Source organism: Microtus pennsylvanicus, chromosome 11 (assembly GCF_037038515.1).
Source record: "Microtus pennsylvanicus isolate mMicPen1 chromosome 11, mMicPen1.hap1, whole genome shotgun sequence".
Lineage (NCBI taxonomy): Eukaryota > Metazoa > Chordata > Mammalia > Rodentia > Cricetidae > Microtus > Microtus pennsylvanicus.
Window position 1 is genome coordinate 65,968,732 of NC_134589.1, and position 24,463 is coordinate 65,993,194.

At 49.4% G+C, this 24,463-nt stretch overlaps 1 protein-coding gene across 1 annotated transcript; it reads left to right on the forward strand.

Moving 5' to 3' along the window:
• The first annotated feature begins 1,950 nt into the window (after window positions 1-1,950).
• Atox1 (antioxidant 1 copper chaperone) lies at window positions 1,951-16,174 on the forward strand. Its single transcript, XM_075992553.1, has 4 exons — window positions 1,951-2,091; window positions 8,363-8,438; window positions 12,306-12,469; window positions 16,032-16,174. The coding sequence occupies exons 1-3, from the start codon at window positions 2,086-2,088 to the stop codon at window positions 12,428-12,430; spliced, it is 207 nt and encodes a 68-aa protein (XP_075848668.1). The 5' UTR covers window positions 1,951-2,085; the 3' UTR covers window positions 12,431-12,469; window positions 16,032-16,174.
• The last annotated feature ends 8,289 nt before the right edge of the window (window positions 16,175-24,463 follow it).

Sequence of the window (24,463 nt, forward strand, 5' to 3'; positions counted from 1 at the left end):
TTCTTTGTTTGTTCTTTTTTTTTTTTTTTTTTTTTTTTTGAGACAAGATTTCTCCATAGCTTTGGGTTCTGGCCTGGAACTAACTCAAGATCAAACTGGCCTCGAACTCACAGAGATCGGCCTGCCTCTGCCTCTTTTTTTTGTTTTGATTTTTCGAGCTTTGGTTCCTGTCCTGGAACTAGCTCTTGAAGACCAGGCTGGCCTCGAACTCACAGAGATCCACCTGCCTCTGCCTCCCGAGTGCTGGGATTAAAGGCATGAAGGCATGTGCCACCAGTACCCAGCTATCTCATAACTTCCGTGTTCAAATTATAGCATGATAATAACCGCTTGGCTTGCCTGCTATATTCTTACATTTATTTTAGTTTAGTTTATTTAAGATAGGTTTTCAGGTAGCTAAGCCTGGCCTCCAATTCATGCTTCCCTGCCTCAGCCTCCCAAGTGCAGGAGGAGGGGTTATTTACAGACACACACACACACAGCTATTCTTAGATTCTTAGGCTGTTCCCTGTTAGCCAATGTCTCACAACTTTTTTTTTCTCAAGACGGGGGAGGGGGGGTGTGGGGGGTGTGGGAGGTGGGACTGGCTTTGCCTCCCGAGTGCTGGGATTAAAGGCATGCGCCACCACCACCTGGCTGTCTCTTCTGTGTTCAAATTATAGCATGATTCCTGATACACAGAATGACAAGTTGCTTACTTAGTTTAGGGATCTTCTCTTAGGAACATAAATGGTGGAAATAAACCTAGTAGTCACGGTTGAGAAGGGTATTGTCTTCAAGGCTATTGGATTACTCATGAAGTAACTCAGCTAACTGGGGCAGCCATAAATGGATAGGAACAACACTTACATTCTCACAGGTTTCTTGTTTTTTTTTTAAATAAATTCATAGTTTATTAGTCAACATTTTTAAAGATTTATTAGTGTTATGTCTGCATATATGCCTACTCACCAGAAGAGGGCACCAGAGCTCATTACAGATGGTTGTAAATCACCATATTCTTGCTGGGAATTGAACAGAGGCCAGTGCTCTTAACCTTTGAGCCATCTCTCCAGCCCTCTTGTTTTAAACTTTACACAAGAGTCATCTTGGAAAAAGGGACTGTAATTGAAGACCTGGTTCCATCCAATTAGCCTATAGGCAGGTCTGTGGAGATATTTCTCTCTCCTGAGTGCTGAGATTAAAGGCCACAGCTAACTTGAACTCTGAATCCTCCTGTCTCACTCTGTAGACCAGGCTGGATTTGAACTCAGAGATCCACCTGCCTCTGCTTCCTGAGTTTTGGGATTGAAGGCATGTGTCACCCACCACCAACTCTGCCTCAGCTTTTCAAGTGTTGGAAGTACAAGTGTTACCAAAATGCCTAGTGCCTTAAATTTGTATATTTTTTTTGTATGCTACTCTGGATAAGGTCTCATAAATTCCACGAAGGGCTTGAACTCTGCAGTTCAGACCAAGCCTTGAACCTCAGGATCCTTCTGCCTCAACCTCTCTAGCAGCTGGAACAGACCTGCAGCCCTAGGCCAGTGTAGGGACTGAATGACACTCAAGGAAGATGGAATCTTTAGGGAATGCCGGGAGCTGCCCTTCCCAGGAGCCTTGGCCTTGCATTCCCTAGTCCCACACGAAAAACTACCCAGAAGAGAGCGCAGTTTAGGACTAGTCGTGCTAAGGTCTCCCGTAACAGCCTCGGGCAGGTCTAAAAAAAAAAAAAAAGTTACCTCCCCCGCACCCTGCCGTCCCCGAGGACCCGTGACCTAGCTCCAAAGAGGCGGGACCTAATAAATATATCCAGGCTAGAAAGAGGTGGGAAGTAAGTGGAAGCCAGCCCAGGGGGCGGGGCCCAGCTGTAATTTGGCCCTAAGGGACGAGAACTGAGCAGAGCCTCAGAGGGCGGAGTCTTGCCGCAGCTGAACCCGGAAGGGGCGGAGACTAAGCGGAGCCCAGCCCTAGGGCGGGGCCTAGCCGAAGGCGGGGTCGGCCTAAAGGTGGGGCTTCCAGGAACGCTCTCCGGAAGCCCAGCGTTGCTGCCCGGGAGAGGCGTTTCCAGTCGTCGTTGCCGTTGCTGCCCGTGCCGCGTCAGTCATGCCGGTAAGTGGCCTTCCCGCTCCACCCGCGCGAACCGTTGTCTCTGGCCCAATGTACCTCTGCCCGGCCAGATGCTGCTGTTAGAGCACAGGCTGCGGCCGGAGCTGCAGTCGTTCCTCAGTTTACCCTCCGCACCCACCGTCCAGCTTCTCGACCCTCAGGAAAGCTGCAGAGAGCACTGTGTTGCAGAACACAGGCCTCAAGATCGCTCTGGAGAGTCTTTCGAGGGACAGCCCCAACCTTACCTGCACGATGGGGAAACTGAAGCTGAAAGATAGGGCTGCATAGGGGCTCCGGTCCCTACCTTTTCCACGTGCATGCCCCTGCCGCCGAGCTGGCTGGGTTTCAGAGAAGCAGGTCTCTCCCCACCTCTCCTGCCCACTCTGGCCTGCTTCCACTTCAGCACTGGGCAACACTGAACCGAAAGGGTGCTTTATTCATTTCCAGCCAGGAGTTCCCAAAGCTCAGAGGAGAGTTTGAGGAGCCGAGAGCAGCGCTTTATCTTATCTTTGGACTTACTCACTCCTATGCATGGTGGCTTCTAGCCTCATTGCTTACTTAAATAAGGGTCTTTGACCCATTGCACAAGAAGAGAAGGAAAAGTCCAGTGTTTGTTGGAAACCATTTATTGTTGGGAGCTAAAGCTAGATAGGATCCAGGATGAAGCCAGGTCACCTGGGAAGTAAGTGCTGGGCAAAACCAGTTGTACTGGCTTGGGGAGAAAGCTCTGATCCCAGTTGAGTTTCTGAGATAATGGTTAGGGCCTTGGAATCAGCAGCATTTTCTTCCTGGTGCCTCTAAACTCAGAAGTCTCCCGCGGTATTACGTGTTTTAGCCGCTTATCTTCCTTGAGTGAACCCGTGCTCCCTCCTGGTGCAGTCTTAAACCTCAGGTGTCATTTCTTGTGGTTCTTGCCCTTTGTCTTGAGATCTTTCCTCTGGTGGCACCAAACAAAGACAAAAAAAAAAGGGCTTGATAAAAATCCATCCTACCAGTCAATCAAGACAGTCTGCCCTGCAGCGTGATTCAGACCCTGGGATATCAGAGTGGAGGCTGCCAGGCTCTCCAGGGGACAGTAGTGAAGGAAAACAGCTTGAGGACCCCTATATTCTGTGCCTCTGGGGATTTTGATGGGAGTGAGGCATGGAGTAGACACCTTATATCGAAACCAACAGCTAAAGGCAGGGAGGTGGGTATTGCTCAAGTGTGCCTCAAGTCTAGGCAGGGAAATGAGTCTTAGCCCAAGATGGTTTGCAGACCAAAGCTTAACCCAGAAACCCAAAAGTCCGTGCCCTTGATTTGCCAGCTGGGCAGCCTCAGGTAAGCTCTGCCTCTGTGTGCCTTCATCTCTTCGTCCATAAAATAGGGATTAAAAACAGACCTTGCAGGGCTGTGGTTGGTATTTGCTAGAATGATAGCATCAAAATATATAACAGAGCCAGCGACCCATCGCGCCCCCAAGGGGTGTGTGTGTGACTTTTCTGCAGATATAGGGCAAGTGGGGTCGAACAGTGTGGGCAGGCTTCCACGAGGACCTCAGTGGTTAAAAGTTTTGTGTACTCTGCCCAAGGCAGGCCCTGCTACTCATTAGCTACATCTCACTGAGTAGGTATCTAACCTCTGAGCTGCAGCTTTCTCAGCCCTCAGAGGAATAGGTAGTTCCCTGGCTTATGGAATCATTGTAATTATTAAAGGAGACAGTGTACAAGGTGTTTAGAAGAAGGCCCAACACATCAGAGATACTTAGATATTAGTAGTCAAGAATCCAGACTCCAGTGTTGTTCTCTAGAAGAACAAAGTGTCCTCTTTCTCCATTCCCAGGGACTTGTCCAGTTCTAGAGAGTCTGTTACAGAATTGTATCACTTAGTAGCCCTCTGAAGCATTACTATATATAATATACAATAATACAACATGTTGCCATATGACATAAATATATACATTATGCTTAAGAGGGTTTATTTTGCTTGTTTGTTGTTACGGGGTCTCACACTGTAGCCTTGGTTGACCTGTGAGTGAATGTGTAGCCCAGCTGATCCTTAAACTCACAGCAATCCTCCTGTCTTGGCTTCTCAAGTGCTGGGATTACAGAAGTGAGCTGCCACACCTGGCTTTAAGTTTTGTTTTGGGATGCTAGAGATTGAGTCAGGGCCTGTGTATGCTGTGTATGTGCTTTGCCACTGAGCCACCACCCTTTGGAGACAAAACACAGGTCTAGAGGCACTGGGGAGCCATCCAGGGGTGGAGCAGGTCTTGACATACTCTGTGGAGACTGGATCACCTCCCTGTCCATTAGGCAGACTTCTGGTCAGCCTCAGGTTTAGGTTTCACAATTTGTAGCCGAGAGAGAGCTCTGAGTTGAAATGCTGGCCTCCTGTGAACTGCCCCCAGGCCTCTGGCCTCTGCTCTGTGAAAGACTTCCTTGTTGGGGTCCTCAGTTTGGAGCTCAGATAACTGTTGACTTTAGAGCCTTGGGCAGCAAAACTTATCCTCTGAAATGCTCTATAGAGCTTCGGCTCAGAGTCATCTTGTTGGGGGGAGGGGGTGAGCATTCAGCAGTTCTAAAACCAGCAAGATTTCCCTGGAGCAAAGAAAGCCTCTCCTCTGTGCCTTTGCACCCATGACCTCATCACCTTAGTGAGCCCTGGAGCAAGAGAAAATGAATGATTCTCCTATCCTGTAGGAAGGGGGTTTGAGGGTTGTGGGATGGGTCAGCTGGTAAGGATGCTTGCAGCCAAGCCTGATGACCTCTGGCATCCACTCTTATTCCATAGCACACACTCCCACACGCGAATAAGCATAGCATAGTTATTATCTTTTAGATTTTTGTGTGTGCCACTTGTGTGCAGAGATCAGAGGAGGGCTTCAGACCCCCTAGAGTTGGAGTTAAGGGTGATTGTGGGCTATTTGACATGGTTTGGGGAGCCAAACTCGGGACTTCTGGAAGAGCACAAGTAGTCGGAACCACTGAGCCGTCTCTCTAGCCCTATTCTTACTATTATTTTAAAAATTATCTGTTTTCAGCCAGGTGGTGGTGGCAGACACCTTTAATGCCAGAACTTGGGAGGCAGACCAGCTCTTTGAGTTTATGGCCAGCCTGGTCTACATAGGGAGTTTCAGCCCAGCCAGAGCCTGATGTCCCCAAGTGGTGTGTGCCCAAACGGGGTGCATTGAAAACATTGCATGAAATTACCTTCAGTCTGTGTATAAATATGATTCATGTTTAGACTCATCCCATTCCCAGGATACCTCATTATGCGTATGCAAATATTCCCTAACTAGGGACATTTCTGCTCCCAAGCACTCAGATAAGAGATGCTCAGCCTGTCCTAGAGATACTTTGCTGAACTTCATGGGGAAGGTGGGCATTGAATTTGGGTATGCTTTTGGTCACCTTTTTATACAGTGCCTAGGATTCTGATGCAGGAAGATAGTTTAAGGCCCAGTGTAGACTTCATAGTGAGTTTGGGGCTAGTATTGTCTACATTAATGGACCCTGTTCTCAAAGCAACACCAACCCCCCCCCCCAAACAAAACAAAATACAGAAGCAGGGAGGGATAGCCTTTGTTTTGTTTTGTTAATGTTTGCAGTGCTATTACTCAGGGTTGAGGTCTGGGCTGGCTGTTTCAATGCTCTTAGCATCTTACTCAACAAATAGTAAAGATGCACATATATTACAAAGTAGCAAGGAAACTAGTCAAAACAGTGCACAAGACAGGTCAGGATATACTGCAGCAGAGCAGGTATCAAGGGTCCTACTTATTGTTGGGGCTTCCCTTTATGGGGTTCAAGGGAAAGAGGAGTTTGTTTGCTAGGGCTATAATCTGGTCACTTTTCTATACTGACTGACTTGGATTTTTCAAGACAGGGCTTCTCTATAGCCCTGGCTGTTCTGTAACTTGTTCTATAGACCAGACTAGCCTTGAACTTGGATCCATGTGTGCCACCAGCACCCAGCTGATGCACCTGATTTTAATTATGTGCATACCCAATTATGCATAGGCATAAGTTGTAAGTACGGAATTCTCTCCACAATCGCACGCACTTTGAGGACAGTTGGCCTCATTGTGCATGCGCTCCAGAACTGTCTAACCCTGGTCAGCCCATTGCCAGCAGTTCCCGGATCGTGCTTCAGGATGTTTGGATAAAAATGGAGAAATCAGGGATTGATGAGAGGAGTAACTTCTTATTTCCAAGTTTAAAACAAGTGTGGAGGTCAGTCTTTGTGGCGAACTTCTCGACCAGCGAGGAAGAACGACCACCACATCAGGATTTTACTCAGAACACGCTTTACTGGAGTGCCCTTGATTGATGGGGAGCAGGAAAGGAGGGGGCAGGAAACGAGGGAGAGGAAGGGAAGGGCAGGAAGCGAAAGGGAGAGAGAGCATGAAGTGAAGGGGGACGAGGGCACTGAGGCAGCTGCTTAAATAGGGAATTGGTACACGGGTCGCCCTGTGATTGGCTGCCACCAACAGCTGACACCAGACCGCATCGGGAGAGGCTCAAGGATCCTCATCCACCGCGCATGGCAGCTCTCAAAGGCATAGCCAAATATGGAGTTGTTTATTTCCAACAAGACAGGATGTCGGCGCCATCTTGTAATGGCGATCCTGTTCGGCTCACTACAAGTCTTGGGTTGTTAACAGGTGGCTAGGTTCATTGTCAAAGACAGGTGTGTATAGCCTAAACCATTCCCTATGCTTGGCTGTCTCAGTACTGGGCAGTAAACCCAGGGCCTTGCACATGCCAGGCCAGCAATGTACCACTGCATTACATTCTCAGGGCCTGCGTGTTGTATTTCCAAAGGAAAAGAGAAATGGAAGAAAATAATTATTAGAATCCAATTACTTTCGCCTAAAGGTACTTAGTCCCATGATCTCATTTTATTAACATATCAGCTATCTGTTGTCCTTTAATGTTTATCCCCAAACCTAGAGTCAGGACCCGAGAGTGTCTGGACAGTGACTAGGCTTGGCTTGGGGTCTCCAGGAACAGCAGTGCAGACCAGAAGCTTGCCTAGGCTGGTGCACTCCTTGGCTTTGACTCTGCTTCTCGCCAGGTGGACCTCTGGGTGAATAGTAAAGTGTCCTTTAACATGGAAGCTGGCTGGCTCTGGAGTGACCCGAGAAGGGAGCAGGGCAGAAGCCAGCATTGTGACCAGCTTAATCACATAATGGTGCTTTGGCCCTTATGTTGAATACGCTCAGGCTTAGGCTACGATGTTAGGGAATGAACTGTCAAGGACTTAAATACCAGGAGGCAGAGAAGATGGAGGTCATGGTGGAGGCTGGCTGCCACATGTCAAATCCTGTGATTGTCCCGTTCTTCATCCAGAAGGGACTAGTACCCCAAGAGTTAAGCTACTGAGGTCATACAACTTGCAAGCGCTGGAGCGCAGATGTTCTCATTCCCAAATATTGTGAAGGAAGGGATATTGGCCCAGTCCACTGAAAACAGCCAAAGACCCAGAAATTGTCCAGCAGTGATGTTGATCATTGATTCATTCATGAAATAAGTGAGGGACCTCTGTGCCGGGTGCTGTTCCCAGTGCTGGGCACAACAGCGACTATTTGTGCTTGAGCAGCACAGTTGTGTGCTCACCTACCTTGACTTCTTAGACATCTTGGAGATTGTAGAGCCTCGGAAACCTGGGATCCCTTCCCAGCTGCCTTCAGTGTGCTGGGGAGCCTGGGAAATCTTTCCCCTTCCTGGAACTCAGGTGCTGCCCCTGAGCACGGAGTACTTGGGTCAGAGCAGTGGTGCCACACATCTGAGTAACCTACCCGCTGGCATAATCGGTGTCCCCATCCTGGCTGCTGGGCAGACCTGCAGCCTGTGTAGAGTCCCAGTGTAGAAAATAATGTTCTGATTCAGAAACAGGTCCCAGATTAGTACTGCTGGGAGCGGGGTCACCTGTGGCTAAGTCCTTGGCCCTGAGGCAAAGCCCAAAGCTCACTCGTGAGGCAGAGCCCACAGCTCACTCGTGAGGCAGTAACCTTGAGAGGGAGGATTGGAAAAGAGCTCACACAGACCTGGATCCTGTTCATTCTGTGCCAGACCTTGCAGGAGACATCATGGAGATTGTCTCTGTTGGTACAGCCTGTGACACACAGAATCCTGTGCCCTCGCCCCACCATCCGTTTACTAGACTGGGCTCATAGGCAGGCTTCCAGTGGGATTGTGCTCACTCTCTGCTCCCTGTCAGCCCCTGAGAGGCCCCTCAGACGGTGTGTGGGTCCCTGCATGGCCTGACTCATGATCTCCGTCTCTTGCAGAAGCACGAGTTCTCCGTGGACATGACCTGTGAGGGATGTGCCGAAGCCGTCTCCCGAGTCCTCAACAAGCTGGGAGGTGAGTGGTTCTCCTGGAGAGAGTATGGGGAGTCATGTTCAGGTACATGCGGCCTACGGGGGTCAGCTGCAGGTCAGCTGGTGCACACTTGGGCCTCTGCTCGGTGGCTTATGTGGAGACGTGCTGTGCCTCACTGCGGCCACCGTTTCTTCCATTCGCTACACTCCTACCCCCTCAGTTTAGTCTTGTTTTTGAGACAAAGCCTTGCTAAGTAGCCCTGGCTGCCCTGAAATGCATCATATAGACTAGGCTGCTCCTAAATTTGTGAGAATCCTTCTGCCTCTGCCTTCTAAATGCTGGAATTACAAAGATGGGCCACCATACACAACTCCATTTTGTTGTTCTTTCTGTCTCCTCTCCCCCTTCCTCCCTTCCCCCTCCCTCTTCAGGGTCTCTGGAGCCCAGGATGGTGATCATGGACTCTAATCATCCAGCTTCTGCTTGAGATGCAGGCACACACCACCAGTGCACAGTGACTGTCCTCCTCGTGTGAAGGCAGGGACTGTTTAGAGTTCAAGGACTTGACTGGATTCACAGAGCCTGTAGGGCAGAGCTGGGATTTAGCCACACTGTTACTGGTATTTAGCCCTGGAGTTGTTACTATGATAGCGATCTCCAGGGTGATGTCAAATACAGATAACAACAGCCAGGCCTGAAGGATACCTGTAAACCCAGAAGCCTGGAGGTTCAAAAGCTTAAGGCCCAGTCTGGACAATTTAGGGAGACTTGACTCAAAGTAAAAATGACAGAAGAGGCTGGGGGTGTAGCTCAGAAATAAAGGGATTGCACAGCCTGTGTGACATTTTAGATCAAATCCACTGTACTGCAATAAAATAAAAACAAGGAATTTATAAAAGCCAAACAAAGCTGGGTGTGGCAGCTCACACTGATAATCCCAGCCCTTGGGAGGCCGAGATACTGTAGGCATTGCCAGGGATTTGAGGCCAGCCTGGACTACCCTATCTCTACAAATCAGAAATAAATAAGACCTAGGGTAACATTACTACTGAGTGTTGAGACTGCCTATGCATTATCAGTCCTCAGAATGGGACTTGACACGGTGGATCAGGCTGGTGGCTGGTAACACTCGTGCCCAAGGGGAAGTGCCTTGCCCAGGTCCCATAGTGAGTAAGCCCATGATTCAGTAACTCTGAGGTTTGTAAGATGGAATATCTTTTTAAGTTTTGTTTTTTGGGGTTTTTTTTTTTTGTTGTTGTTGTTGTTTTAAAGACAGGGTGTCCCATTGTAGTCCTGGCTGGCCTGGAACTCACCATGGGTAGCCCAGGTTAGGCTTCAAATTTTAACAGTCCTCCTGCCTCAGTGTCACGAGTTCTGGGCTTACAGGCATGAGCCATACCCAGCTGCACTGAGATGTCTGTTCACAAGAATCTGAGACACTGAAGAGCATCTGGCTGCTGACTTCCCACAAGGCCATAGGCTTCCCTCCCCTGGGTTTGGGCATCACCAGCTATGATCTGAGAGTGTCAGCCCATATCAGCGTATGCCAGAGACACTTCAGAAATGAAGTAGGGTCTGCCGGGGAGATGGCGCAGTGGGTAAGAGCACTGACTGCTCTTCCAGAGCACCAGGGTTTAATTCCCAGCACCCTCTTGGCAGCTAACAACTGTCTAACTTTTTGTTATATGTAGATTCAGAGATTGCAACCATGCCCTGCACCATGTGCTTAACAGCCCTGCTGGGCCTGAGGGGCCTTTACCTTTGATAAGTTTCTCCTTGTGCCGGCTAGTTTATGTTAACTTGACACAAGCTACAGTCATTTGGGCAGAGGGAACCTTAGTTGATAAAATACCCCTACCGGATTGACCTATGGGCAAGCCTGGGGTGTGTTTTCTTGATTGATTGGTGTGGGAGGGCCTAGCTCTTGGGGAGCAAAGCAAGCCAGTGAGCAGATTCCTCCATGGCCTCTGCTTCAGTTCCTGCCTCCAGGTTCCCACCCTGCCCTGCCCTATACTTCATGGCGGATTGTGATGTGGTAATGTATGCAAAATAAAGCCTTTCCTCCCCAAATTATTTTTGGCCATTGTGTTTCATCACAGCAATACAAACTTTGAATAAGGCACGCCTCCCCTTGAGGACAGTCGGGTGTTTTTAAGTTCTTAGGGCCTGGGTAGTCAGACTAAAGACTGACTTAGGCAGGAAAGAGCGTTGAGGTTGACCCCAACCCCTTTATGACAGGTGGGAAAGCCAAGGCCTGAAACGGTCCTGACCACAGCCACCCAGGCCTTTTCATCCTTTTCATTGGCACACCATTTTAGAGGAGGGCATCGTGGCTTTTCTTTTTTGGTGGAAGTAGGGATTGGGCAGTAGGAAGGCAGTTGGGCAATGGCCGTTAACACCCCACATGTGCCAGGCTGTTGGCCCACGGTCCTGCTCTGATTCATGGTGTGGGATGATTTCGTAGGTGTGGCCAGGCGGGCTTGGGTGCACTGGCAGTAGTTTGAGAACAGTGTCAGGCAGGCAGAACTGATTCCCCATGCTTGGAAGGATTGAGTCAGCAAGCAAATGTGAAGATACCCACACTGGGAAGCTGCGACAGGAAAATCATGAGCTCGGGTCTCCCAAGTCTGTAGAGTGAGTTCAAGGCTGCCCCAGGCAACTTAGTGAGATTGCCTCAAAATAAAATGTATAAAAAAGGCCTGGGGACGAAACTCGGGAATAGAGTGCTTGCTTGGCATGTGTGATACCCTGGGTACCAGTAGCACAGAAAAGGGGGGAGATGGTTGTGGGGAAGGTGGGGTCCTCAGTGGTAGCTTATGCACGTGAGACACACACACAGAAGGGGGGTTGTACACGCACTAGACGACACAGTGGGTAAGGGTGCTTGCTGCCAAGTGAGTTTAATTCCCAGGACCCACATAGGAGGAGAGAGCTGATTCCAAGCCGTCTTCTAATCTTCATGCACATTTTCTCTCATGTATATACATACCCACACACATGCGCACACTCAACATGCTCGTTCACCTCACATGTGCTCATACACACTCTCACTTATGCATACTCACACACATGCTCACCTACAGATTCTTTCACGTACTTAACACAGACTCACACATGCTTTCACTAAAGTGTAATAATTTGAAAGGAAGGGGCTGGAGAAATAGTTGAGGGCACTGGTTGCTCTTACAGAGGATCTGGATTCAGCTCTCAGCACCATATGGTGGCTCACAACCATCTGTAGCTCCAGTTCCAGGGGATCTAGCGTCCTCTTCTGGCCTCCATGGGTACTGCACACATGTGGTACACAGATATACATGCAAGGAAAACACTCATATACATAAAAATAAGTAAATCTGGGGCTGGAGAAGTGACTCCACGGTTAAAAGCATGTATGTCGCTTGCAGAGGACCTAGCGCCCACTTCTCCAGACCCCATAACCTCTGGCCTTCAGGGGCACCTGCACTCATATGATCATGCCTTCATACAGAGCCATTCACATACATAATTTAAAAATATTTCAAATAAAATTATAAAGGGAGGGAGGAGGGCTCTGTATTGCTAAATTGGAAGGTTAGCTTGAGGTAGTAGTGATGGCAGGTTTGGGGGGAAGGGAGCTGGGTGGAAAGAGAAAACTCTGAGGGCTGAGGAAATAGCTTAGAAGTGGAGTTCTTGCCTGATCCTTGAGGTCCTGAGTTCAGTCTGCATTGCCAACACCCCTCAGACACAGAGAGGGGCCTGCAGCAGAGCCTGCTGTGCTCACAGTGCCTGAGACAGAAAGAGCTTGCTGCTCCCTGGCTCCAGGAGAGGTGCCTGGCGCTACAGGGATGATTAAGAAGGCTGACCTCTTTTGTTCTTAGGGTGGAAGGGTCCTGCTTCCCCCTCCCACATCCCCGTTTCCTTCTTCTGCAGGAGTGGAGTTCAACATTGACTTGCCCAACAAGAAGGTCTGCATTGAGTCTGAGCACAGCACCGACACCCTGCTGGCAACCCTCAACAAAACAGGAAAGGCCGTTTCCTACCTTGGCCCCAAGTAGCCAGAACCTTGGGCGAGTCCCTCTGGATGTACTGAAGAGGTAGGTGGGTGAGGCCCCAGCCTTTCCTGCACAGACTTGTTGCCTCTCCAGGGGTCCCCTGGGTTCCAAATCCCTCATCTGAAATGCTTGGGCCCAGAAGCAGTTCAGAATGCAATTTCTCTGGGGTTTGGAATCTTTGCTAAACTCACCCGTACTAGAAAATCCTAAACATTTTTGACATGAGCTGGCACTCAGGAAGTTCTTATTTTGAAGCATACTGCAACTGAAGTTCCTGGATTTAAGGTGCTCAGCCTGAACTTGGACACCCCCACCCCCACCCCCGAGACAGAGTTTCTCTGTAGTTTTGGAGCCTGTCCTGGAGCTAGTTCTTGTAGACCAGGCTGGCCTCGAACTCACAGATTCACCTGCCCTTGCCCCCCAACTGCTGGGATTTAAAGGTGTGCACCACCACCGCCCAGCATGAACTTGGACTTCTTAAGTGAGGTAGGAGGGGGCCCTGATGTGTTCAGCCCACTGCCCCCCTCTTGAAGGGTCACAAGAACATCATCATTTTTCAGTACAAACCAGAAACTCAAAGTATTGATGGCCACTGGGGAATAGACAAAATGCCATATTATATCCCCAAAGTCCCTTTTGGGACTTGAGGGGCACCTTGCCTGGTCAGCAGGGTCTAAGTTTAGAGGATCTGGCCTTCTTGGAATGGTGAGCCTCTTGCTTTGGTAAAGTGACTGTCCCTTCACAGTTGATGCCTATGTCCTGCGCCTCGCACGCTTCTACAGAGTTTCATGCCCCGGAGCTGGCTGTGCCTCTAACCCAGCCTGGTGAAGTCAATGACCCATATAAGCTATCTTCACTTTATGGGTCCCGGGGGTGCAGAAAGTGGCCCAGTGCCTGTGCCCTTCCCTCACCTGGCCGCCCAGCAGTCCTTCCCACCGTGCCCTGCAGTCTCACTTCCTCTACACTGCATCTGACCCATGAATCACAATGGTCACTTCTTTGGTGGTTTGTATCGTCTCTGGAACTGAGAAAAACGAGGCCTGGTGAAGGAACATGAGCTGACCAGAGCCCAGGCAGATGGGTGGCAGAGGTGGGAATGAGCCAGACTCCTGTGCAAGTGTTGTCATGATGGTGACTGTATCGCTGACCCTACAAGTGACCCATGAGAGCCCCTGGCAGAGGCCAGCTGTAATCAACTGGGGGTAGGAGGGTCCCCAGTTTGAGCATTTGGAACCCAAGCCGTGTGTTTTGTGTATATGGTGACATCCCGGCAAATTAGAAGACATGGATGAGCCAGCTCACAAGAGGCTAAGGCAGGAGAGGAATAGCAAGAAATCAAGGCTAATGTGGCTAATCAAGGCTCTGTGTAATCAAGGTTACACAGAGACACACTATCTCAAAATAATAAAATAATAATAACAAGGCCAGAAAGATGTTCAACAGGTGAAGGTGCCTCCTGCCAAGCCTGACAACCTGAATTCAATCTCCAGGACCTACGTGGTGGAGAGAACTGAGTCCCACAGGTTGTCTGACAATCAGACATGGCACATTAATCTCTCTCTCTCTCTCTCTCTCTCTCTCTCTCTCTCTCTCTCTCTCTCACACACACACACACACACACACACACACACACTCTAAGCTTAAACAAACAGATAAATAAATAAGAGCCATTGTTCCCCATATCTCTTCTGGCCCTGGATTTGCTCCATGGCCAGGAACAAGCCAGTGTGAACAGCAAGGAGTCTGGGGTTCCAATGGCAGCTCTGTTCTCATTCCAGACTGTGACTGGGCCATTTTTCACTTGCCTGAGATTTGAACCCCTCCACTCTGTCCCACTGCCTTTTTGGGTCTCTGCAGTCTCTTTAAGGTTCGTCCCCTCTGGGATGACGACACCAGCAGTCTCTGCCACGCTTGGGAACTGTACATCCCTGGGTTTTGTGGGCCAGGTGAGAGTGGCCCACTGACCTCCATCTCTTTCAAACACCCCTGTTGTGCTTTGGGCATCCATGTACAATTTTTCGGTTTGGATTTAGTTTGTTTTATTTTTTTTTTAGAAATCATTTTTGAAACAGGGCCTCCTTGTATAGCCCAAGTCATCTGGAGTTCGCAGCGAACCTTCTGCCCTAGCCCCTCTGATGCTGTGATTACTGGTGTGAGCCCCCATGCCCAGCTCCTCCATGTAAGATTGTATTTGAGGGCCAGGAAGATGGCTCGGTGGGTACAGGTGTGTGCAAGTCTGGAGACCGGAGTCTGAGCCCCAGAACCCACATCAAGGTGGAAGGAGACAGCAGCTCATCCCTAGACCTCCACAAACAGATGATGACACCCACACCATAACTAATAAAAATGTTGTTTAGTTTTGAAAAAAATATGTTTGATAAGTATGAGCTCTGTGGGGAAGGACTGGAGGGAAGAGTGTCCCGTGCTGGCCCGCAGTTTGGTCTACACACAGAGACTCTTGTAAATGCAGTAGCCCCTGCTGACAGCAAGCATTGTTCCCTGTGGCTTTTGCTATCAAGGTGAAAATGAAGTTGACGTGATGTAGTTAGCTGTGGTCATGGACGCCTCTCATCGGCGCTTCATGCATTCACCGTGTGCACGGCCACACCGGTACCCTACTTGAGAGCATTTTATTCTCTGAGAAAAACACCTCATGTCCGCCACCCTCACTACTTCCTCTTTTTTTTTTTTTTATTTGGTTTTTCGAGACAGGGTTTCTCTGTGGCTTTGGAGCCTGTCCTGGAACTCGCTCTGTAGACCAGGCTGGTCTTGAACTCACAGAGATCCGCCTGCCTCTGCCTCCCTAGTGCTGGGATTAAAGGCGTGCGCCACCATCGCCCGGCCACTACTTCCTCTTTCGATGCCAGTCTGCTTCTTGCCACTCTGGGCTATCGGGCTGTCTTTTGTTTGTCTTTCAAGACAGGGTTTCTCTGTGTAACAGTCCTGGCTATCCTGGAACTTGCTTTGTAGACCAGGCTGACCTTGAACGCCCTGAGATCTACTTCTCTGACTCCCAAGTACTGGGATTAAAGGCTTGTGCCACCACCGCCCGCCCGACACACAAAGGGAATCAATCATATGGTGTGTTTATTTGCTTGCCTGCTCATTTGAAATAGGGTAGCCTTGGCTAGCCCTGAACTCAAGATTTAGTGAAAATGATACTGAATTTCTGATCGTCCTGTCCTCGCCTCCCCAGGCTGGAATTACAGGATAATGCATCACCAGCAGCATCGTGCCTATGTTTGTTGTTTGTTGTGCTGTTGGTGTTGTTTTAAGGTTTCACGTAACCCAGGCTGGCCTTGAACTCCTTATCTTCTTGCTTTTACCTTCAGTGTTGGTGTTACAGAAGTCTGCCACCGAACCTGTCTGACTTTTTCAGGTAGGAAGTGTCAAACTTGTAAGCACTGCATAGAAGGAGTCCGCTCCTGCAGCTCACCCAGACTCAGCACACCTGGTTACTTTGTAGCATTCAGTTTCACCTGCACAGCTGCACGTGCACCAGTCACTGTGGGCAGTACAGAGAGGAATCCAGAGACTGAGGCGCAATTTCACCTATCTGCAGTAGGTGGCGCCATTGATCCGTCTACTTTTCCCTCTCTTCTAGGCTGTTGATCCGGTTTCCAAGCAGATTTGGAACACCAACTGCTCAGTCCAGCTCAGCCATGGAGTTCCTGCCCAGACAGGCCCTCCCCGGCCGGCTTCCTGCCAGCTTCCTTGCAATAAAGTCAAGCTGCATTTGTTGAAGAAGCGTCTGTTGTGTGTTTTGGTGCTGCTTGCTCACCTACAAGCTGCTGTCGTGTTTGCCTATGTTTCTAGAACCTCCCCCTGGAGGTCAGGTGCCCATCACATGTCCATTCTCTGGTGTGTGATCTTGAGCAGCCCACTGCCCTCTCTGGGCCTCTCTGTAATGGGAATATCATTGGGCCAGATCCGTAATTTCTTCTCACTATGTAGACTCCATATTTGAAAACCCGTCCAGTGAGAAGCGCCACTCTGGAGCGGTCAGAGGGGAAGCCATTGAAGAAAGGTTGCCCCAGTAGGTTTTGGCTCCGGCACCTCCCGGCTGGTCTGTTTAACCTCTCAGTGCTCAAGGCCTTAGGGAGAACAGCGCCTTTGGCAAATGATCGTGATGGTTGCAGTGATAACGAAGCGATGAATGTGAACGGTTTGGAGCAGGGATCTTCCAGCAAGCACCCACTGCTTACTAGCTTTTACGTATTTCATGGATCATGGAGAGAGGCACAGAAAACTGGTCCCCTTTACAGAGCTGCTCGACAAAGCAAGGCAGTGTTGGTTTGTGTAGCTTTAAGGGGGAAAAAGTGTTTGAGGTGTTACATTGTTGCGAAGCAGGGATCCAGAGAGATGCTAAGATGGACCCCAAGACCATGCAGGACACACTGGATGTCCTTGAACAAATGCAAGACAGATTTCAGACCATGGGGAGAATTGATCTGGACAAAGTCATTGCCTCATGACCCAGGCCCAGGTGGGGAAGCTGGAAAGAGGAAGCCACACCTCACAACATTGACCAGAATCCCATTTTTCTAAGCCAGAAGAAAATCAAATGGCCTTCTGCGCATGAGCAGGGTTACTAAATGTTTGTTCACTTGTTTTTGTGAGGTCAGGCATCACTATGTTAGCCCTGGCTGTCCTGGAACTCGGAGAACCTCCTGCCTCTGCCTCCCAAGTGATTGGATTACTGGCCTGCGCCACCATGCCCAACCTTGAGATTTAGTTTATTATTTGAGCATGCATGTATCTTTGAGTGTATGCCATGTGTTTGCAGATACCTGAAGACACCAGAAGAGGACATTAGATCTCTTGAGTTACAGGCAGTCATGAGATCCTTAAGGTGAGTAAAGGGAACTGAACGAGGAGAATCCTCTGGCATTTACTGGTTGTCCTAGCTGCCTGACCTTGGCCAGCCATGACCTTGGGCTAGTCAAATAATCTCTCCCAGGGGAAGCTTCTTCACCTGGTCGATCACAGGCCTTTACTCCAGGGAACTGGGTAGCCAGAACTGAGGCACCCTATCACTCTGAGCAGAGGTGCTGGGCAGTGAAGGCAAGGGGGTAAGGAGCAGAAGCCATCCTCAGATACACAGTCTGAGGCTAGCTTGAGCTGCACCACCGCATCAGCTGCACCAACCAAGTCTTAGGCCTTTGTGGTCCCTTAGGGCCCCAGGGCTTCTTCTCTCCACGCCTTCTGGTAGTTGTTTTTTGACCACTAGATGGCAGTGTGTTTTGGATTTGGTCTCGACACAACAAAGGGCCCCAGCTGAACGCACTGATCTCAGCTAGAACATTTGAAGGGGCAAAGATCCCTCTGTGGAGCCCCTAGCCCTAAGAGGCACCACTATCTCAAGTCTTAGTGTTTCCAATGGACTAGGCAGCCTGGACCAGCTCACCTCAAAAGGGAGCCATCCCAAGCTTGATGTCGTATCTTTCTCAATTCTCCTCATCATCTGAGACAGAGTCTCTACTAAACCTGAACTAGATAAACTCCAGCTAGAGTGTCTAGCCAGTGAGCCAACAATCCATCCCCTTTGCCAACCCTAAGTCTTTGATTTGGTTTGCATTTTTCTTTTTTCTTTTTTTTTTTGAAACAGGGTGTTGCTATGAAGATGGTCTCAAACATCCCCAGTTGCTATTAATTATGATTGTGTGTGTGTGCACACATGCGAGTGCATGTGTCTGTCTGTCTGTTTGTGTATATGTGCTATGGGTGTAGGTTACCTTGGAAGCCAGAGGCACTGGATCTTCTGAAGCTAGAGTTACAGGCAGTTGTGAGCCACCTCACAATGTGGGTGCTAGGAATTGAACTCAAGTCCTTTGAAAGAGAAATATGATCACTTGAATACTGAGCCATCTCTGCAGCCCCTGTTTATTTTGTTTTTGAGACATACATGGTCAAGGAACACACTAAGTAGTCGGGATGGCCCTGAATTTCTGAACCTCCACCTCTGCCTCTCAGGTGCTAGGATGGCAAATACATAGCACCGTGCCCAGTTTATGCGATACTGGGGATCAAACCCAGAGCTTTGGGTATGCCAGCCTAACCCCAGCCCCAGTCCAGTTTCTAATTTTTCAGACTGCTCACAGTTGCCATCAAGTTTCCCCAAGGGCGTAGGGAAACTCGTGTAGAATAGACCCTCCTGAGGTTGAAGAGCTGGCTCACTGCTCTTGCAGAGATCCTGAGTTCAGTCCCCAGCAACCAACCACGTGGGGGCTCACAACCGTCTCTAGTGGGATCTGATGCCCTCTTCCACCATAAAGGCTTACATGCAGATAGACATAAATAAATCTTAAAAGATAACGGACCCTTCCCATCTGATGTCCCCACAGCATGCAAGGCAAAGCAGCTTGACTTGTTTTGTTGGTCTCGCCCACCTAAGCAGGGTCTTGCACAGTGAGCAAGCACTCTGTCACCTGCTTCCCCAGCCCTGTTTGTGCATGTGTGTGTATCTTCTATGTATGTTGGCCGAGACTGCTTGTTCATTTCCTAGCTGCTCAGACCCTAATAATCACACAGAAACTATATTAATTACAACACTGTGTGGCCAATAACTTAGACTTCTTATTAACTAGCTCTTATAGCTTAAAATAACCCATTTCTATTATTCTGTGTATCACCACAAGTCTGTGGCCTACTGATAAGGTTCTGGTTGGCGGCTGGTATCTTTCTCCTTCAGCAGCTACATGGCTTCTCCCTGACTCTGGCCTTTTTTTTTTTTTTGGCTTTTAGGTTTTTCAAGACAGGGTTTCTCTGTAGCTTTGGAGCCTGTCCTGGAACTAGCTCTTGTAGACCAGGCTGGCCTCGAACTCACAGAGATCCACCTGTCTCTGCCTCCCCAGTGCTGGGATTAAAGGTGAGCACCACCACGGCCGGGCATGACTCTTCCTTCTTTTCTCCTCTATCTCTGCTTGGAATTCACACCTTGCTCTGTTCTGCCCTGCCACAGACCCAGAGCAGCTTCTTTATTAACCACTGGTAACAAATCACATTCATAGCATCCAGAGGGGAATCCCACATCCGATGTGCAGCTATGCATGCCTGTGAGTGCATGAGGAGCTCAGGCGGACATCGGGTGTCCTGCTGGATCACTTTATGTGTTATTCCCTTGAGGCTCTCACTGATTCTAGAGTTTCCGGTTCTAGATTTCTGATTCCGGTTTCTAGCCGGAAACCACCCTGTCTGCGGCTCCCGTAGCACTAAGTTACAGCCACGTGCAGCCACACCTGGCTTCTTGTCAGATGTGTGCTGGGATCTGAACTCGGGTCCTCATGCTTCTGCAGCAAGCATTCTTACCCGTGCAACCACCTCTCCAGCCCTGACTGTTTGCTTTTGAAGGAAGAATCTCACTGTGTAGCTCAGACTGGCCTCCCAACTCAAGATTCTCCTGCCTCATCCTCCCCGGTGCTGGGATTACAGATGTGTGCTGCTGCACCCAGCTGCGATTCAGTTTTAGGGACTGGTTTTCTACCCGCAGCCAGCATGTTCTGGACTTCAGTATTCACTCTTCCCCTGCTGCTGGGTGTCTGTGGCCTGTGAAAGGGGATGGCTTCTTCTGTGAAACTGTTTCCTCATCTGTACTAGGGGGCTCATCACCCTAGCTCCTGCGATTCTTTATGTCAGTTCCATAAGGAGAGCATTGTCTTTCAGTTGGAAAACTAAGGGTTGATAATGAGAGAGAGGAGAGAGAGAGAGAGAGAGAGAGAGAGAGAGAGAGAGAGAGAGAGAGAGGGAGAGAGAGAATGAAAAAGCAAGAATGGACTCCAGAGGGTTGTGTCTGTGCCGTGTGGGAGGGGATCGGTCGTTTGGGCCACCGCCCTCCTCATGACATCTCCTTTAATTAGTGCCCATCTCTTACACAGCCCAAGTCTGTTATTTCTTGGGAGTATCCATTAGGGCTGCTTTTAGACTTCTGTGTTTTTGGCAACTGTGTCCACTAAACTAAAGTAAATGAATCAGGTTTCCTCAATCTGTTGGTGTTAAACTTTGTTTATCATCAATGTATGTGTGTGCACGCACACACACACGGATGAGTGAGTGACTGTGTGACTGTGTATGAGTGCATGAACGTGTGTGAGTTCGCAGGTAAGTTTGCGAGTGTGCAGGGTGCCAGAAATGGGGACAGTGGAGGTGGTCATGTATCCCTGCTTCTCCTGAGTGCTTCCCCAGTCTCGCCTGGTGTGATGCAAAGCTTGGAGCACTCATCCTGCTCTGGACGGCTCGGGAGAGGTTCCTGTGTCAAGCCCACTCCTCGTGCCTAGGGCTGGTAAATTGCAACACATGGGACATTAGCCTAGCTCTTCCCAGTGGTGGTACCACAGGGAAGAGTCCTTTCTCCTCTCTGCCACCCGCTTCAGCTTCTGTCCCGTTAATACCATCTCTCATACAGCTTCTGTCCCCGTGAATACCATCCCCCAAACATATCCCAGATCAAACAATCTTGTATTAACGGAGCCTCTGGGAAATATTTCCCTTTTTGCTGCCACTGTTCGTTTGTGACAGGTCTCAAGTTCTCCAGGTTGGCCTTGAATTTGCTTTGTCACTGAAGATAACCTTGAACTCCTGATCTTCCCACCTTCACCTCCTGAGTGCTACGTGTACCACTGTGCCTAGCCTTCTGGATGCCTTTTTGATAAAGGAAGCTGAGAAAAGGTGGGAGAGGACCACACTGTTCCTACCCCAGCTTGCAAGGTCCTGGTGTGGCTGGGTGAGAGTGCACTGGACCAGGGCATTGGAGGACCCTCAAGAAGGGGTCACGGTGGGGGTTCCCTGTCTATCCTCCACCTGCCACTGTGTCTCCAGGTGGAGCAGATAACCCACAAAGTCGCCAGCTTATGGGTGCTCCACTGAAACCAGTTTCTGTGCTCCGCACTTGAGAACACCCCTCCACCACCCTACAAGATCACTGGCATCCCACTCTGGGCCTGGCTTCCCTTCTGCCCTCAGTGCAGGCTGAATTTGAAAATAGCCCTCCTAGAGGCAGCTGTTTGTGGCCACATGGCTCCCGTTTTACCTAAACAGAAGCTGTGTTCCCTATGCATGCCCAGTAATTAGAGGGCCACAAAGCCAGAGATGGCAAGGGATGGCAGGAAGGAGAGGCCGGAAGATAGAAGATGTCTGGGGCCCGTAAAGTGCCACACCCCCTCTGTGGGGTTAAGACCCTCCCAATGCCACCTCAGCTTCTGCCTCTGCTGCAGATCAAACTTCCTGTGGTGACAGGTGCTCCGGGTATTCTGGACCCAGGACAGAACTGCACCAAACCCAATAGTTTCCCCCATCTTCCTTTTTGCTCACCCTACTCCGATTGAGATACACGCTACCTCTTCCTATTGGTGCTCTGGCAGTTTGACCCAGGACTCACGTAGCTCAGGTTGGCCTGGAACTTCCGATCCTCCAGCCTCCGTGTCCTGAGGGTTTGGGATCACAGGCATGCATCATCATGCCCCTTTCTACAGTACTGGAGGTGGAACCCAGGACTTCATGTGTGCTGGGCGGGGCGAGCGCTCTGCCAGCTGAGACACACCCCCAGGTCCTCACTCTCCACATTTCATGTTTCTTCTTTTTCCTAGAAGCAGTGTCTCATTACACAAGCTGGGCTTGAACCCCAGGTCCTCCTGCCCTCACCACCCTCATCCGGGGTCACAGGTTCTTGCGACATCATCAGCTCATCGTCATTTTCTCGTTTTCCACTTTTGAAGAATACTGGCCGAGTGTTTCATAAGTTGTCTCACTAGTGGGGTTGACTAACATTTTTGCTGGATTACACTGGATCTGGGGGAGGACAAACACCTTTACTGTACCTTCTGGGAGGAGCCTCTACTGTGCTGTGGCCTGGCCATGTTACCTGAGGACACTGAGATGGACTATACCACTTTCTTCCCCTGTAAAACAACTGTTTTTCTCTTTCCATTCTCAGCTCTCAGAAAGCAAAGTTGCCTGGCCAGCCTCACATAAGGTGGGGGCGGGGGGCAGTGAGAAATAAGTTCCCCCTCCCCGGGGTGGGGGCAAGGAGTCCCTACACAAGCTAGTTGAAAGATGTTTTCTGGAAAGCTCCGGTCTGTCTTTTCATGTCAGAGTGTCTGGATGACACTGCATTGTGATTTGTCTCACCAGCCAGCCAGTCCAACACAGTCAGGGAGCTCCAGTGTCAGCGAGCAACCAGGTCCCCCAAAATAAGTGGGATGCTGGCCATGGTGGTGCATGCCTTCACCCCAGCACTCAGGAGGCTGAAGCAGAAGATAAGGGTTTGAGGCCAGCCTAGGCTGTGAGTAGGAAGGCCCTAACTCCCTGTCTCAAAACAAATGAACATGGATCTGGAGAGATGGCTCCATGGCTGAGAATATACTGCTCTTGTAGAGGATCTGAGTTCAGTTTCCAGCATCCATAATTAAGAATAAGTCGTTTTGTTTGTTTGTTTTGTTTATTGAGACAAGGTTTCTTCTCTGTAGCTTTGGAGCCTGTCCTGGAACTAGCTCTTGTAGACCAGGCTGGCCTCAAACTCACAGAGATCCGCCTGCCTCTGCCTCCTGAGTGGGATTAAAGGCATGCGCTACCACCGCCGGGCTAAAAATAAGTCTTAAAAACAGACAAACACCCCTAAAGCATATACCTGGTCCACTTACACTTGTGACTACTGCACTGGTTTATTAACATGGCCTGGAGTTAACAATCTTCTGCCTATTCTCTCCAAAGTAAAGTGCCCGGCTGTGTGTGGTGGCGCACACCTTTGATCCCAGCATTTGGGAGGCAGAGGCTGGTGGATCTCTGTGAGTTCAAGGCCAGCCTGTTCTATAAGAGTGAGTTCTAGGCCCTTTGGGGATATACAGTGAGACTCTGCCACAAAATAACAATAATAATAATAATATATTAATTAATTAAAATATAAACTAATTGCTATTAAAGGTGATGGGGTGGCACTCATCTCTGCTTTGGATATTTTTCAAATTTAATATTTAATGTCCCAAGACTTTATATCCCAAGAAAACTTTTAATTTGGAATAAAACAAGATGTTCTGCTGCCACATTTAACTAAGGAGTAAACATTTGAGGAGGGTAAATAAAACGTGGTCAGATCTAACAACCAAGCAGTCATCTTCACCTTTGCTCTCAAAGAGAACTGTGAAGCAAATGCTGTTCACAGAGAACGGCAATCCCCCCCACCAGAACATTTGCTGTTATTGTTGGGATATGACTCAGGCTTTTAGGTGACTGGACAGTATTCAGTCATGCAACTTCACCGCCATCCTATTTAACCTGGTCCCCACAGATGGAAATTTTCTTTCTTTCCAATATTTGGCCATAATTACCAAGTCTGACATAAACATCCGTATTTATCTGTAAACTGGCAAACTCAGGGTAGTAACTTGTTTTGAAAACAAAGTTTTCCTGCTAAAAACCAAACTTCTGGGAGTCTCTTTTCCTTCAGGTGGACCAAGGATGAGTTAACATAGGTTCCTAGCCAAGGCCCTGGGAAGGCAGCCCAGATGAGGGGAGCGGCATCCTGGGGTGCAGGGGTGAGAACACAGTCTCCTCCTGTGGTTCCCAGCTGGGAGAAGGTTGTTTATCAAGGCGGGTGGGAGAAGAGCCGGCCAGAAGCTGAGGGGTCCAGTGCTGCCGGGCAGGACAGAGAGACTGGGCCTATTCAGTCAGGCTCTAAAAGAAGCAGGGAAAGGCAGGAAAAACAAGCCCAGACACACACTGGGTGGCTGCTGGCTGGCCCAGCCTCTCAGTACACCAAGTTCGTGCAATGCCAGGCAATGGGACCCAGCCAGCTCTTCCCAGGAATCCACCCCAGGCTGGGCAGGTCTCAGTTGGCTCCTTGGTTCCACAATTGCTTCCTGGGGCTATAAGGAATGGATTCTTACAGAGTGTGGGGGAGTTCAGTACTTTTCCAGAAAGATGAGCATCCTGGACCAGGAAGGTGATTTTCCAGTCATCTGTGCACTGTGCCTGTGCGGATACATCCTTACCTACTTCAGGAGTGGCATTTGACACAAGGCCTCAGTGTCAAACAGGAAAAAAAGT

Bases quoted from the DNA above. Each gene is read 5' to 3' on its own strand.
- Atox1 (XM_075992553.1), top strand. The intron at 8,439-12,305 runs GTGAGTGGTTCT...CTTCTTCTGCAG, and splicing joins AGTCCTCAACAAGCTGGGAG to GAGTGGAGTTCAACATTGAC.